Raw genomic sequence first — 17069 nt, forward strand, 5'->3', positions numbered from 1 at the left:
GTCAAATTTATGGGTCAGGAAGTGAAAATGTTGTGCAGCCTCAAAATTAAGAAGGATGAATAAATAATAGTGGAAAGATCTTATACGGATCAAAGTATGATTCATATGTATTTTATTGGCAAAGAGTCGCAGAGAAGTTAAGCTAACAAGAGGTGTATATAAGGTGTATATAAAGGTGATTAAATTAGACCCCCTGCATCTATCATGAGATATTAAGTTGTTTTGGATTAATAAACACCAGTATAGCAGTGAATGGAAAAACGATCTTAATGATGGTCAGATACAAGATGAAATTTTGGATTGAAATATAAAATAAAGATTTAATGATAAGCTTCCGGAGTTTAGTGAACTAATGGACCAATGATGTAAAGCTCTTTCAACAGAATGTCGAGGACAAGAATGTGTCAACACATGAATATAGTAGGTTGATGTGTTAAGGATTAATCAGGACTTTGGAATGAGAGTTATTTTATGGTTCTGTTATATGAAAGATTGCCACTAGTGCGAAGAAGTTATGAACGAAGTAAAGCATTAAGAAGTTAAATATTTTCATTTGATGACTTTTCTTACGCAATTGTCCTGGAAACCAAAAGGATGATTTTTATCGACTAGAATGAATTTTTGCAGTGAAAGCTATCTCAAAGGAGATCGTAAGTGTAATTGCCACTATGACAAGAATGGAAAATGGAAATAAGTCTGAATTTGTCAAGTACATTTTAGTATGTCAAAGATATGAATGTGAGATTTATTCAAAGGATACTTCGAAAGAATAAGTATGCAGCGCATATCCAAGGAAAAGAGCAATACTTGAAAACAATCCGCTAATGATATGAGTCAGAGCCCGAAGTAACAATAATTGTAAAGTTAACTTCTCGGTTCATAACGTGTAGTAATGAGATTGAGAAATTTTATAGTAGGGTTGGACCAGTACGCTTGACCGAATTAAATTGATAAATCAGAGTAGCGCAGCGGGAAAATTAATCTGTAATGAAGGGACAATGAAGGGACAAAGCATGTTGAAAAGACTCGTGTTGGTTTATGGGGTTAGTCGGCAATCCTGAAAGCAGTCTGGGATGTTACAAAATGGTATCAGAGCAGACCTCTCCCAGTACGGTGTGGTTCGGGGACGAACCAGGCGGAAGCTGGTGGGCATGTAACACCCACGACGTGGCTTTCGATATCCCGCCAGTTGGATATGAAAGGTTCCCGCCAGTTGGAACGGGCACTATCCGTAAGGATGACCCCACGATAATCAGAGGAGTCCGGTATCCCCGTCAGTTGGAAATTATTACCGGTCAGAGTGGAATAAATTCCGAGGTTACTCCACCTGGGTTTATTCCGTAAAATCAACTCAGATAATATTGTTTGTTCAACGCTAACATTTCTAACATAATATGACAGACATTATGATTATGATTATGATTTTGGCATTAGTATCAGAATCATATCAGTATTTTAGACAGCGATCTTAGTTATCCCCTGATCGCTCAGTTATGCATCAAGAAATTGTATAATCCTCAAAGAGGTTGAGTTTAGAGACAGATGGCGATCCTAGGTTCCCTGAGATTGCCTACAGCCTAGGATAGGTGGAACTCACTGAGACATTATGTCTCACCCCAATCCATTTATTTATTTTACAGATTAGCAGGTGGCTTGTATCAAGAGGAGGTAGATACGTAGTCGAAGGGATTATCGTCAAGAGCTCGTTTCGTACTAGATGAAGATATTATATGTATTCAAATACTTATCAGATATATGTATTTGGCCATTGATATTTTATCAGATGTACGAACTTATATTGGTGTATATATTCATTTGGTCGAAAATTATGTTGTAATTTTAATGTATCCAGTACTAAATTTAACGCACATGCTAAATATTCTAGATAAGTTTAGTGTGGGTGTTACAATTCACAACGTTAGTTTAATTTAGAAGAAAGCCTACGTGGCAATTTTTTATTGGACACCAGTATGAAAAGTACCTAGGGTACTGTATATAAGTTTTGTCCATTGTTTAATTATGATAAAAGATTATCGGACTTTATAAACCTTCATAGGATATTAGATCACTTAAGGCTTAAGGAATTGAGGATCTGTAATCATTGAAAAGAACTCCGAGTCAAGGAATTGATCAGAGATAACATTGTTAATCATCTTAAAACTAAAAGAACATTAAGGATATGTGCAGTTTACCAAGTAGTGATAACAAGAAGATTTGACAGACCTGATCCGTTTCTCCTATTATTTTCACAACACTTTTACAAGCTTTATTATTATTTTATGCAAATTAACCAACTGCCTAGGGCAACCCCCCAATTTTACACATCTTAATTCATAACAAATATTGCCGAATTGAAGTTAACGCAGTCCTTGTGGATATGAACATTTTATTACTTCGATAGCTTTTAATACACTTGCTAAATATCTATCACGTCCTGTTGGGCCTGTTGTTTTAAAACCCGAAAGGGTTTGTTATTTGTTGTCATCCATATCTGATGCCATCAGTATTCTCTTCCGCGATTCCAATTTATTTTGAGCTCTGGTCAAACTGTTATGGATTCATCCCACAATCTGGATCCATCTACAACCCATTTGCTAAAAAAAAAAACCTAGATTAAACTAGGTTTTACTTCCTTCAAGTAATATATGTAAAATCGAGTGCATAAAATATTAATGGCATAAACATCTGTTTGGCCCCTTATCTTTATTTCGGGGCTCATATTGGTCCCTTATTAAAAAAATGGTGCATATAAGTTCTTTAATTTGTTTAACTGTCATTTTCATGTGAGTTCGTGGTTATGAAGTACGAGCTCCATGCGAATTGTGTTGGATCCACCCTTTGCACCATTATTCAACGATTTTAGAAAGGAAGGTGATCATGAACCGATGAGTCATAATTTAGTCTATTTTTATGCATTATTTTCGTTTTATTTAGATTTAGTTTTATTTTATTTAAATATTATTTCCTTTTTGAACTATTTTACTTCAATTGCATATTTTATATTTCATGAACGAATATATGATGGAAGGTGTCTTGGAGCAAAAGAAAGGAGTCTGGAGCTGATTTGGAGCAAAAATACGAAAGATTCGGAACAAAAATATAAAGCCCCCAAATCAGAAGCTTGGCACGGCCGTGCCACCTCCCAGGACTGCTTTTGCTGCTTTTGCTTGAAGGCCAAGTTACCCTGTTTTAGTTTTACCAGAATGCCCTTATAGTTGCTTAGATTTTAAGTCAATTGTAAAGCTATAAATAGAGTATCTCTCCATCACAAATATTCATCTTTTGTTCTTGAAAATAATATGTGACAATTGTTTCTTTGAATAAAAGTTCACTTTTATTTTATTGTTCTTTTATTTTATGTTCTTCTTCTTCTTCTCCATATCTACAATGAACGTTAGTGAGTAGATTTCTTTGTCTTTGGATTGTTGGATAAGTCTAATGACGTAATCCGGATCAAGCCAAGCCTTAAACCTTAATTTTATGTAACCCTAATTTCGAATCTAAATTCACCGCTTTAACATGAATTAACCATTATCAAACTGTGGAAGCGAACGCGGAGGGTTTGATAATTGTTAATTCATTATCTCAAATATCAATTCATAAAGCGAACGCGGAGCTTTGATATTCGAACAAGTGAATTTAGACAAGGATTGCGAAACATGAGAATAGTTTAGCAAACCTTGAGACATATAAAGTTTCGATCTTCAAGGGTCCCAAAGGCAATCACCCATGAGAATAGATGTGGTTGTTGGAGGGATACACTCACTGACTTCGAGAGAAGCTTTGATACGCTTAAGAGAAACTTGTCTTTAGAAATTGGAACTAGCGTAAAGTTATAAGTTTAAGGGTTTGCTTGCGAAGGACTTGTCATTAGGATGAACCAACAATCCCAAGGCTCCATTTATTTTATTATTGTTAGTTTCTCTTATTTAAAAACCCCTATTTTATAATCTTTCTTCTCTTCTAATCATTCTCTAAAAGTTAATTGAATTCATAACTCCCTAGCGGAACGATACTCTCTTACTACTATTACTTCGATAGACCGTGCACTTGCGGTTTGGCCTATCATGAACCTCGTGAGTTTGACATGTTTTCTTAGATAGGGAAGAAGATTGGTTACGATCTTTAATTTGGGGGTGAATAATTTTGGGAAAAAATGGTTCCAATGAACCCTAATTTTGATTTATGGGTTTTTTTTTTAAAGCGGGAAGAATGAGATGTCACATATACTTCATTTAACGTCGTTAGCCGTTGATGGATAAAAATAACTAATGTGATACTAATTAAACAAATTACGAGACCTATCTGCGTCTTTTTTTAAACAAGGGATTTTATATGAACCCTGAAATAAAGATAAGGGATCAAAAAATATTTTTAATGAAGAAACTATTAATGGAATAGTATTACATGTGCATATTTAACAAGGAAAAGTAAAAAAATTAAATCTTTCCTTAAAAAAATTATTAAATTCATTACCTTAAAAAAGTATTAAATTTATTGAAAGGTTTATGTTAAAGGTAATAAACATTATTTCACCTAAGAAAAATTAAGAGTAAATTACACTCCTCTCCCCTCAAAGATGCTTGAATTACACTCCACTCCCCTCTTATGTTAAAATATACACTTCCCTCCCCTCTTATTCAAAATATATTAGAAAATATTTCACTCCCCTCCCTTGAGAGAAGCTTGAATTACATTCCCCTCCCCTTTTATGTTAAAATCTACGCTTTAGTCCCTCAATTTTATTTTATTTCTAATAATCTAACAAAAAAAATAATCTAACACACTCAAAAGAAAATTAACATTGCGGGTTCATTTTAATATAATCAAATTTTGAATACATATCTTTCTCTATTGTTTATTCACAATTTCATTAACATATAGTTTTAAACCCTATTATAAAATATGAAACAACCCAAAATAAAATTAAAATATGTGAAAAATTACTAAAGTCTATTAAGTATGGTTATTTAAAAGTGAATTTTATACTCTAAATTATAAAATTAATAACAAAATATTTAAATTTAATTGTTATTGACATTTAGATTATAAAGAAACGAATTTATATTTTTTAAATGGTGATTCAAAATTAATATATATTATACAAATATTTATTTATGTTAAAATAGATTAAAGTGTAGTACATATTTAATTATTAAGGGAGGGGGTTGTAATTCAAGCATCTTATAGGGGAGGGGAGTGTAAATTTTACTTTTCAAGGGAGGGGAGTGTATATTTTAATATAAGAGGGGAGGGGAGTGTAATTCAAGCATCTTTGAGGGGAGTGGAGCGTAATTTACTCAAAAATTAAAGTAAATATTTAGTCTATATGATCGAAGTAATATACGAAACAAGCCATTAGACTAAGTGGTTAATAAGTTCCACCCAAAGACAATTTGTTCAAGAGAACCAAAGGTTGATTTTTGGATGAAATAATTTTTGGCCATGTTATGCCTATCTCACAACCGAACTCGCCCCCTTCCCCCAGTTCTGACAAATTAAAATTTCAGTAATTAGTAAAATAAAATTATTGAAGACATACACGTTATTGCATTTAATTGTATATAAAAAGGTATATATCAATTTTGGTATATATTATTTTTCAATGTTTTCTACCAATAAGATTAAAATAACCTTTTTTAAAGTTTCCTAAAAAAAGATTAAAATAAGTTTTTTTATTAATATTCAATATCGTTCATATTATAGTAAATTTTTTTATATTTTAATAAGATTTAACTATTTTTTTAATTAATAATTTAAATAATTATTAAATTAGATAGATAGACGAAATAAAATCGTCATTAGAGTTAGAAATTCATACACAAGTCGAGAATCACAGCGTCCGTCTTAACAATGCATTTTTGCCGGTTGAGCAACTTGATTTGTGAAAATAAACTATCATATTCGTGTAATGAAAGATCGAGCTGCATTAACCTTAAAGGATCAATGGCGTGGTCTGCCGGTCTCTACATCTTCCATAGGAATTACAAGCTTGCGCACCAATCCCTTACTCAACAAGTATACCATGTTAAAATTTGTCAAAAAAAAAAGTATACCATGTTAAAATGCCAGTCCTTTTGTCAAAAAAAAAAAAATGCCAGTCCTTTTTTTTCCTTTTCTTTTTTTTGTAATAATTGTGATTGCATTGAATCTGTTCAAAATTTCATCCACATTAAATGTTTGCAAAATTGTTTCCTAGTTTATAAACAGCACAATTATGCTCCTATATATTTCCTTCCTTTCCTTCTTCACTTCTTTTAGTTCATTTTGTTTCTCATCTTTTACTTTACCAAAATGAAATTCTTAAGGTGGATGTGTCATAGATCGATCAAAGGTTGTTTTTATTTTTATTGATGAGCTTGTTTGTTCTTCATTATGCAAATTGTTGAATGCTTCTGTTTTTTTTTCTTGTGCAAGTTATTGATGCAACTGATTTATATTGCAACTTTTTCATGGTTTAGTGTTAGAGTTTAATGTTTAGAGTTTGTTATTGTTCCTGTTTAGGATTTATGACTGTTCCTGTTATATCAAAGGTTGTTTTTTAGAGGGAGTTTGTTCTTCATGATGCAAATTATCGAATGCCTATGTTTTTTTTGCTTCTTCTTGTGCCATGTGGAATTTTTATTGTAACTGTTTCTGTTTTATTTTGCAATTTTTAATGGTTTAGGGTTTAGAGTTTGTGACCATTCATGTTTTATACGGCGATAAAATTTATTGGTCAGAGCAACATTTCCACATAGTAGATTATCTTTCTCTCTCTGATGAATTTTGAGTATTGATGGAGTATTTTGAAGTTCAGATTATAATTGTTTATTTATATTCTATATCGGTTTTTTTCTTCTATTGGCTGCCTGCGTGGTTGGAATGGTTCAATCAATACATCATAGCGGGGTTGTCATTTTGCGCTTTTATCAGTTTTTGATGATGTGCAATTTTGTTTGATTTCTATCCCTCACACGTTCTTTGTTTTGTATGGTTTATTTCCTTTGTTTTGTATGTCCTTTTTTTTGTAGATGATGAAAGTGATGATGAAAGAGAAGACGATTCTAATCATGATCAACTTTCCTTGGACGTGAAGAATTTGAATTTGAAAGACGGGGTTTCCACGGATGGAAATGGTGCAAAGAAATTTACTTTTGATGAGCTTGCTGTTGCAACAGGGAATTTCAGGGCAGATTGCTTTGTTCGTGAAGTAGGGTTTGGAAAGGTTTATGAAGGTTACATCGAGAAAATAAATCAGGTTCGTTATAAATTGATCCCATTAAATCATAGTACTTTTGTAATGCCTTCCACATTCATGCTCTTTGCAAAATAGTTTCATGTTAATTTGCACATTTATAATTGGTGAGATTGAGACATTTTATTGTTGGTGTAGGTTGTTGCAATAAAGCAACTTGACCCTATTGTGCTTCAAGGAAAAAGGAAATTTTTTTCTGAAGTGTCAAGACTCAGTTTAGCAGAACACCCAAATCTTGTCAAGTTAATTGGGTTTTGTGCTGAGGGGGAGCAAAGGCTATTGGTTTATGAGAACATGCCATTAGGATCATTAGAGAACCATTTGCATGGTATGCTATACTGTTATTTTAAATTCCTAGTTTCTCATTTTTCTTCATATAAAATAGAGTGCATGTCTGGATTGGTGGTGAATTTAACGAAATCACGGTCGCATTGTGGTTTTGTTAAAGCTCTAAAGATAATGTTAGCAAAAATCATAGTGGCATAATGTATTATGTCGAACCCACCGTCAAACCAAACATGTACAAAATAAATTGGCAAAAGTATTCTTTGTCCTCATCGCTTATCTTTTTCTCTTTCCTCGTTCTTTCAGATCTTTCCCCCGGGAAAATACCGCTGGACTGGAATACAAGACTGAGAATAGCTGTTGGTGTAGCTAGAGGTTTGGAGTATTTGCTTGATAAAATGAAGCCTCCCGTCCTATACCGTGACCTCAAATGCTCCACCATTTTGTTAGGCGAAGATTATCATCCTAAGTTAACTGATTTTGGCTTTGCAAAAGTAGACCCAATTGGTAATAAGATTTTTTCGTCAAGTGTTATGTGCTCATATGGGTATGGTGCTCTGGATTACGCAATGATGGGTCCATTGACATTCAAGTCTAACATTTATAGCTTCGGTGTTGTTCTTTTGGAGCTCATTACTGGCAGAAAGGCCATCGATTATAGCAAACCTGCTGATGAACAAATTCTAGTCGCATGGGTATGTCAATTATCTTTTACCTAACTAAGTTGCCAGAAATTGCATCTTTTGTTTATACCGATGTCTTGCATGCTGTAAAAGTGTATTGGCTAGAACTTTTTTGAAGCTAGATTATCACGTCTTTGGTTGCATATGTGAATTTTTCATTGGTAGTATTTAAGGAAACTCAAATTAGTTGAAGTGTATGATAATAAAAAAATTGGAGACTTAGATTACCATATTTCCTGCAACATATTTTTATGAAGTAGTTCCAAATATCTAAAGTCGATGTGCAATAAATAGTGTTGCGATTGCATTTGGTTGCATTGCCTTTCCTTTTCTAGTTGGCGTAGTATTACTTCATACACAAAGAAAATTGTTGTCAATCCTCCGATATTTCAAGTGGAACTGGCACATTTGTTGCCTCAGTTGTTGACAAAGTTGTATTAACCGCACTGTTGGTGCAAATCTTCATCCAAGGCCTAATTTTTGTAGCATACATTGTCTTCAACGTTGTGAATTACCTTCCTTTCCAAATTCTTTTTCTAGGCTCTATTATGACATTGTTATGTTGTTTGAGATGACCGTGCTTTTTATGTTAAAACTCTGACGGTATGCATATGCATATGCTTGCAGGCATGGCCGTTAATCAGAGATCGGCGATTCTCAGAGTTGGTGGATCCATTGCTTGAAGGTCGATATCCAGTGTGGGGTTTGTACCGGGCTCTCACTGTTGCTGCTATGTGTGTTCTGGAGGAGCAGCCTGATGTGCCACCCTCTATAGCCGATGTGGCCACAGTTCTAAATTACATTGCTACGCATCAGTACGATCCACAAGTTCATCCGATACAAAGCTAATGAAAAGGTTCCTCTTCTTAAAGAAATAGGAGCGAAGGTCAAAGATGTGTTACTAGTTACTAGTAATGGTTGAGATAGACAAATTCAGAGATTAGAATAAGTGGAGTAGTGTTTTGAGACAATTACATTCTTATGTGCTCAGTTATCAATTTTTTTTTTTTGCTTTATAGGAGATAACAGGTTCCTCTTAAAATCTCAAGTATTTCAGAAAGAAAAATTCTTCTTTTTAGCTCCCTTCCCCTTCCTCTTTGAACATGCTAGACTACTATTTCGGATTGAAGATGCTTTTCGTTGGGATTCTTGATTTGGATCATTTCTTAGTGTTTAGCTTCAGCTATAATATATGACTTTGTGATCCTGTTATTAATTGAATTTCATTAGCTATCTATCAATACAAATATAGACTCCATCCTAAAAAGGAAGATATAGCATATTATTACTGAATGAGAATATTGCAACTTAACTCAAACTTTAATTCCCCTCAAATAGGAAGAATGTGAAGATTGGTTTGAAGCCTTCAAGGATTCAACTTAACATTTTCCAAATTTCACATTTCAAAAAGATTTGTTACTTATTTGCAAATTATTAGAGACATTCTTTTGTTCAAGATTATTGTGAGTTTATAATATTTGTGTTTGTAAACAACTAGCGTTCTCACACTCGGAAACAATAATGAGCACAACAACAATAACCAAGCATTTTCTGACTAAATGAGATCGGTTACATGGATCAAATGACACCATCTACCAGAAAAAATTCCAAGTTTGCTTTGTTTAATTTACATAAGAGTAGAAAATGAAACAAAAATTGTAGAGAACAAAACATTAGCATGTGATATTCTGGTCATCTGGTGTCTTTCTGATGCAGCTTGAGGCTAGCAATTGTTGGAAATATAGTTTGAAGCTCCATTTCCAGTATGCTCCATTATATGTTCGTCGCAGCTACAATTCAGTAACTTCGCCCTGTCGACAATTGCCTACCCATACGAATAAAGTCGAGCTCTTACGTGATGGCAGAACTCTACAACAGTCCCTCCTTGGTGACTGCAAAACAAGTCAAATATTCACTTCATAATATCATCCATTTCAATCAAGAAAATCTTAAAACATTAATTCCCTTTAGTATATAGATATTAGCTAATAATTGCAAAAGTGAGGTTTCTTAATGGCAGAATGAATTAAATTGTGTTTGGTTATGTGGCTTAGTATATTTGGATAAACAACTTAATTAAACGCATATATCACAAATGTTCATCATAAACAGTAAGAGATAAGATTGGATAAACAATTTAATTAAACACATAAATCATAAACATTTATCATATAAGTGCTTATTATAAGCTACTTCTATAACAAAAAATAAAATAAAGTCAACATTTGACTACGATCCTATAAGCTGTTTTCATAAGCATCATGGAGAGCTTGTGGAAACAAGTTGGAAACAACTTGTGGACATGTCATGTCATTGATAGAATATGTGTTACTTAGTCATGTAATTTTATTATGTGGACAAGCTGTTTTCATGAACTTTTCCAAACAGTTTCACAAGTGCTTATGTCATTAGATAAACTCAAAATAAGCTAATCCAAACATACCTAATGAATTTTAGATGAAATCGAATTGTCTGGATAGTATTAAAGTTTGATCTCTGAATAAAAAAAATTATGAGAAACCTTACCTTTTTCCAGCGCAAAGGATCGCGTCTTTTTGTGACAACGATGGAAGTAATTTTCTCAGGTGATTCCATTCTCCACCGACAAAAAGGACTCTTAGCTTTGTCACGATCATAAACACCAACAATTTGTCTAGAAGCAGTATCAAAATGAGTTTTGCTCATGTAGTAAACAAAGGGCTTTTGACAAGGATGTTTAGCAACAGGCCTTGTGTTGAATGCATATGCAGTATAATCAGCTCTTCTATACCAATTCAGAAAAGTTCTTGATGGCATTTCTAGTTCTCTTGGTGACAAAACTCCCCTCAGAATTTGAACCATGAATCCCCAAGAAACTGAGATTGACCAAAACCTGTTTTTGTCGTAGCATATCGATTGTTGCATGATGCTGGATGAGTCTTGGTTGACAGATTCCATTAAATGTTTTATGGATTGTGCTCTTGACATACTTGGGAATATTGGTTGTACTACATCAAGGTGATGTAATGACACTAGTGGAGCCACTGGGTGTGCACCTAGAAGGCCTAATAGATCTCCATACACATCATACTGCATAAAGAAAATTCAAGATTATTTTTAACAAGGACTGTAATAATACCTTTCTATTATTCAAGTTTAGGATTTACACATTACAACTTGTGTTAAAAAATATTATGGTCCAATTTACAAGATTACCTCTGAATCGTACCACGAGGGCTCATGAGCTCGAGGACCCGTTGTCGGTAAACTATGATCCATATGCAAAAGTATGGCAAGCATACACGTGCATATGATTTATTATACTATGAAAATAATTTCAATCAATGCTATATATTTTATCACATTGTCCATTAAAGAACACGACAATCACATAAAAAATCTCTAATAATTTACCTGATGAAATCCAGCTTCCTTTGTGAGTGGCACACCTAACTCAGCCATACATGCTTGCATTCTATCATCACTACCATACAAAGCAGGGTACCTCTGAATACAGCGATCTTGCATCGTAGCCAACTCCACCGCCAATGGATAACTTATAGCAAATCCACCACCGCCATATGCCATAGCATATGAAAAATGAATATTCTGGACATGACTCTCAGAAGAACTACCAACATAATAAAAATGTCTATGATCATACTTTGAAAGAATTCTAACAACATTATCAACAACAAAAACAGTATCATCATCTCCCATCACAAACCATCTCACATCTTTCATTCCAAGCTTCAATGTCTCTGTCACAACCCTTGATATTCTCAATGCTGATCTTTGTCCCTGTCGATTTGTATACCGAAATCTAGAAGTGTCGCCTGAGATTCGAATTTCAGGTAACCCTTCGTTCCTTCGTGTACTCACTCTTTGATCTAACCAAACAACACCTCTTGTTTGTTTTGGCCTCCACCATATTTTGATGTATTCTTTTCTTGTATTCCATAAATTTGATGAAGCAGCTATCCCAAAAACAATGTGCTTCAGCTCAGTATCTTGTCTTTGAGCCATTTGTTCGGGTGTTAACCGAACAACGATAGGTGATTTGTTTTCTTGTTCTTCTCCTTCATGAAAATCATCTTCGTCTTGTTCCGTTTCTTTTTCAGTTTCATCTTGCATTTGTTCTTTGTTCTCTATTGGTAATACTTTGTGTTCAATGTTTTTATCCGAGGTCGAGGAAATATTGTAACTAGTCATGTGAACATCATCTTGTGTTGTGTCATCTAAAGTGGTCGTTGTCGTTGGACATTCTTGTTCATTGTTGAAGAGAAGAATGTTGGAAGAATAAAGAATGTATAAAACAATTGTGATTAAGATCAACCAAGTTGTGATGCTTCTTGAGCCTGTGTGGATCATACGTTGATGGGAAGGATAGTGCATTTGTTTATTTTGGTTATGGTCTTCAAATTTGGTTTTAGATTAATTGTTGCATTACACTATTTTGTGTTCTTTGGTGTTGGAATTTGATGCTGGTGGAAATGTTCCTTCTAGCTCAGAATTGTTCGGATCACAGAAACATAGAGACATAATGTGTGTATTAATCTTAAATTACTACATTTTGTTTTTGTTTGGTTCATGTGAGTGAAGTTTGTTATGGTAACAAGCGAATTTGAATGCGGTTTAAATGGATGCCTTGTTCTCATTAAAGCGAAGTCAATATAATTTTTGGTCAAAAAGAAAATTAAAATAGAATTTAAAGTGAAGTGACCACATTAATTAATAAATTGGATTTTTAAGATTGATTTGTTTTTCCCTAGATCCTATTTTTTTCTCCATTTTAGATAGGCATCACTTTTCCTATAAAACCTATCAATAAAACCTAGAGGCCAAAACTAATACTAATAGCAAAAAACGTGAAGAAAGAAACCAGAAGAAAGAAAAAAGTTGATTACTATGGCAGGAAGAGTTGAGTACTCTTTTGATGCTTTTGATGTTTTTAACCCTCCAAACAAGCCTGCATACACATCAGATTTTTTTAGGTTTGATGTCCCCATTGTCACTCGAAATTGTTCTAACCCTCCAAATAGTCTTAGAACGCGGTATTTGAAACACCAATATATATAAATTGCAATCAGTTCTTCAATCAGAACCAAATCTTCCGATTGTTTTGCTTAAGTCAATTATCCTCGCCCTATTTAACTCATCGGAACCTTGCTGAATTGTCAGAAAGTCTTATACCTACTGTTAAAGAGATATTCAACATCTCTGGTCCTTTTGTTACACTTCCGAGACCAACGTTACACTTCCGAGACCAACGAGTAATTTTCATCTAGGTACTATTTTCCCTGTGGTTCTGCATATTTGCGTTATTAGACATCGTGGTTAGGCCTAACACAACCCCACAAAACCGGCTTGTGAGGTGAGGATTGCCCCCACTTATAAACAAATTGTCAGGCCAACTCCTAACCGATGTGGGACTCTTAACACACCTCCTCACGCTCAGGATTGCACATCTGAAGCGTGAACATAAATGACGGGTGGCCCGATAACGGAAACCTGACAACAGGTGGCTCAAAAAATCGTGAAGAGGCTCTGATACCATATTAAAAATCGTGGTTAGGTCTAACACAACCCCACAAAACCGGCTTGTGAGGTGAGGATTGCCCCCACTTATAAACAAATTGTCAGGTCAATTCCTAACCGATGTGGGACTCTTAACATGCGTTGATGTGTACCCAGACGAAGAAAGATCAAGAACTGATGAAGAGATGATAGAAGAGTCTATGCAATTTGTAAACACAACTCCTGCATCCAATGAAGCTATCTCGTCTTTGAAAGCATACTCACTGCCTAGAGATTGTTGCATATGCATGCAGAGTTTTCATGATGAATTAGAAGAAGGTGGTGATGATAATAGTGATGACGTGAAGGTTTCAACAATGGCATGCGGTCATATATTTCACTATAATTGTATTGTAAAACGGCTACAAACAAGTCATGTGTGCCCTTTGTGCCGTTATGCTATGCCTACTTGAATATCGAGACTATTTACGTTTTTTGGTTCAATGTGTATCAATGTTTTATTGGTTCCAATGTGTATCAATGTTTTATTGGTTCCAATGTAAACATCTCATGTCTTCTGATCGAATGTAGTTTTTAAAATCCTTTGAGTTACTTACTTTATTTCTTTTAGCTTAAGGTTGATTTTAGAGTCATTCTCTTTTGATAAGAGAAATGATATTTGTACAACCACTTTTTGACAACTCTTTAAACAACCCTATCTCTCATACTCACATGTGTTTTTTATTCTCTTTCTTCTTCTCTCTCTCCATTGTTTTTGTCCAATCACAAGAAGAGAAAATTGGTTGTCATCAAAGTTGTCTAATTTGGGTTGTACAAATATCACTCCTCTTTTGATAAATCATTATTATGTATACTAGCGTTTAAACGGGAACTTTGTACTCGTTTGTCCACTATTTTTATTGCGTTAATGCATATATAAATTATGAACAATGATTTTTATAAAATTTTGTTTTTCTTCTAGAAAAATAAAACTTGATTTTGATTAAAATTATTTTGATTTTTATTTTAAGTATAAATATAGATATTTTTCACTTTCATATTGTAACAAATTGTAACGATATAACAAGTATAATATAAATTCTTATCTTTTTAAATTTATTTAAGGGTATACTTGAAAGTGAAAAATCCAACCCAAAACCATGTATTCTCTTTAAGGTATACTTGACAGTCAATGTCCGTTTGTCCTATCTTCTTATTGTGCTAACTAGTTTAGAGCTCCGGCAACGCCGGGTTAGATATTAAATAAGTTTGTGTGCACGAATAATAATATCATAGATTGTGTAAGTATATTAAATTGAATTTATTTAAATTTACAATTATAATAATATCTTAAAAATAAATATAAATGGTGAGATGGATGTCCAATGCAAGAATAAAGTGTAACAAAAACAATAATGAATTAGTCCAAGTGGTAAGAGTTTTGGGTCACTTTAAACATGTGGTCATGAGTTTGTTTCGTGGCTGATGCGTATGAGAAAAAAATCAATTGAAAAGGAAGAACCCACCTTTTGTGCCCCACCGATTCCTGACGGAGATTAGTCATCTAACGATGGTGGAATCTATGAACCTATATCATGGTTACCAACAAAAAAAACATAACGAATATATAGACAAAAGACATATAAATTAACTCCTCGAAAAATATTATACGGCTTCACAATGGTTATACTTTTATAAAATATTCTATATTCATAGAAAGTTGGTTTAAATTTATGATTGTTATTAGAAATTAAGATACTTTTTATCTCATAACATATTACATCAATCAACGTAGATCGGTAATATTTTTTTATAATAACATAGATTGATATTTTGTATCATTGCCGCTTCACACAGTTCATTGAATTTTGATCCTCTAGGATATCACAAACAACAAAATTAAATAAATATTAGCATATAAAAATAATTAAGTTAATGTGAAATCATGTTAATAATCTTAAGAAGAAGAAGAAGAGGAGGAGGATCTTTTTGATGAAAAGAAAGAATTTTATTTATGATTTGGTTAGTTTGGAATCAAAATTGAATCAAGGTTTTGCAAGTGTGTGTGTGTAAACATCAGTACAAGTATTTAAGATGTTTGAAAATTTGTCTTCAAAAATCAAAAAAATAAAAATAACAAAAAGATGAAAACATGTTATATTAAAAAGTAGCATTAGTTTATCAGTGCTATTGTTTCTAGTATTATTTATCAGCTAGCTTTACATTCCAACTTTGAGGTGAAGTTTATTAGGAGACAAGCGAACATGGTTGCTCATACTTTAGCTAGGGCGGCCTGTTCTTGGAATGTAAAGCTAACTGATAAACTTTCTCTAAATTTTAAGATAACAAGAAACAAACTTTTAAAAAAACAAACTTTAGTTTTTCAAATATATAACATTAATTAGTTTTATTGAAAAAGATAAGAGTAATTGAAAAAGATAAGAGTAATTGACAAAAGGTATCATTGACAAATCATACCCTTAAAATATCAAAACGACAGTTAAATAGAAACAAAAAATTCACACTAAAACGACACTTAAAAAGGAACGGAGGGAGTACAAACATATATATATATATATATATATATATATATATATATATATATATATATATATCAAAGTATATGAAAGTGAAATAATAGAATTGGTGTTTGGTAAACCTGAAGAAGGAAAAAGGTTATATGAAAAGAAGGTTTGGGGTTTCCATTTGTGCTCAAAATATGTGCACTAACAAAAATTCATTTATATATAGTTAACATTTGCGTTAGAATATTTTGCTAAAAGATAACATAATAACTAATCGAAGTCTTTTTTTCTCAAAAATAAAAACGAATTAAATGATCCAGTGCTAAAAGATTACTTAGTAACTAATTGAAGGTTCTTTTCCTAAAAAAAAAAACCAATTGAAGTCTTTTAATCATAAAATAAGATCATATATCTAAGCTTTGTTGAAAGAATTATATGTAGTTTGTTAAGATATTTCTGCTACATAAAATATTAGAAACTCAATAAAAATTTAAATAAAATATTGAGTAGATAAGATCAAAAGTTTGTTGAGATATTTTTGTCAATTAAAATATTGTTTTTTTTAAGGAAAAAATAATAAAAATATTGAGAATGAATGTGGAAGTGACACGTGAAATAAAAAATCTTACTTTATATATATTGATTGATGCATATAAATTACAAAACAATAGCTTTTATGAAATTTTGATTAAAATTATATGCATAGATAATATTTATCTTTTTCAATGATACCAACAATATAACAAATATGATATCTTTCAAAAATATATAACAAATTCTTATCTTTTTGAATGATACCAACAAAATAGCATTCTTATAGTCAAATTTGTTTGAGGGTATAAT

The 17069-nt window shown here is 32.7% G+C and overlaps 2 protein-coding genes across 2 annotated transcripts; one reads left to right on the forward strand and one right to left on the reverse strand.

The window, feature by feature from the left end:
- Positions 1–6072: 6072 nt before the first annotated feature.
- LOC146950881 (putative serine/threonine-protein kinase PBL7) lies at positions 6073–9472 on the forward strand. The gene is made up of 4 exons (XM_085746829.1): positions 6073–7240; positions 7376–7565; positions 7829–8217; positions 8833–9472. The coding sequence occupies exons 2-4, from the start codon at positions 7532–7534 to the stop codon at positions 9052–9054; spliced, it is 645 nt and encodes a 214-aa protein (XP_085602955.1). The 5' UTR covers positions 6073–7240; positions 7376–7531; the 3' UTR covers positions 9055–9472.
- A 262-nt stretch (positions 9473–9734) lies between these two features.
- Positions 9735–12947, reverse strand: LOC146950882 (uncharacterized). Its single transcript, XM_085746828.1, has 3 exons — positions 11599–12947; positions 10732–11274; positions 9735–10097 (listed from the first exon to the last, which is right to left on the reverse strand). Exons 1-3 carry the CDS (start codon positions 12577–12579, stop codon positions 9996–9998), a joined length of 1626 nt encoding a protein of 541 aa, XP_085602954.1. The 5' UTR covers positions 12580–12947; the 3' UTR covers positions 9735–9995.
- Positions 12948–17069: the final 4122 nt, after the last annotated feature.

Source organism: Medicago sativa, chromosome 2 (assembly GCF_051527215.1).
Source record: "Medicago sativa cultivar Bolivia chromosome 2, Bolivia_mono, whole genome shotgun sequence".
In the NCBI taxonomy this organism is placed as follows: Eukaryota; Viridiplantae; Streptophyta; class Magnoliopsida; order Fabales; family Fabaceae; genus Medicago; species Medicago sativa.

What these genes read in the sequence shown, in the direction of transcription:
- LOC146950881 (XM_085746829.1), top strand. Translation starts at nt 7,532, where the DNA reads ATGCCATTAGGATCATTAGAGAACCATTTGCATG. An exon ending in ATTAGAGAACCATTTGCATG is followed by an intron (nt 7,566 to 7,828) that starts GTATGCTATACT and finishes TCGTTCTTTCAG; the next exon opens with ATCTTTCCCCCGGGAAAATA. An exon ending in AACAAATTCTAGTCGCATGG is followed by an intron (nt 8,218 to 8,832) that starts GTATGTCAATTA and finishes ATATGCTTGCAG; the next exon opens with GCATGGCCGTTAATCAGAGA.
- LOC146950882 (XM_085746828.1), bottom strand. Translation starts at nt 12,579, where the DNA reads ATGCACTATCCTTCCCATCAACGTATGATCCACACAGGCTCAAGAAGC. An exon ending in AGGAAGCTGGATTTCATCAG is followed by an intron (nt 11,275 to 11,598) that starts GTAAATTATTAG and finishes TTCTTTATGCAG; the next exon opens with TATGATGTGTATGGAGATCT. An exon ending in ATCCTTTGCGCTGGAAAAAG is followed by an intron (nt 10,098 to 10,731) that starts GTAAGGTTTCTC and finishes CTTGTTTTGCAG; the next exon opens with TCACCAAGGAGGGACTGTTG.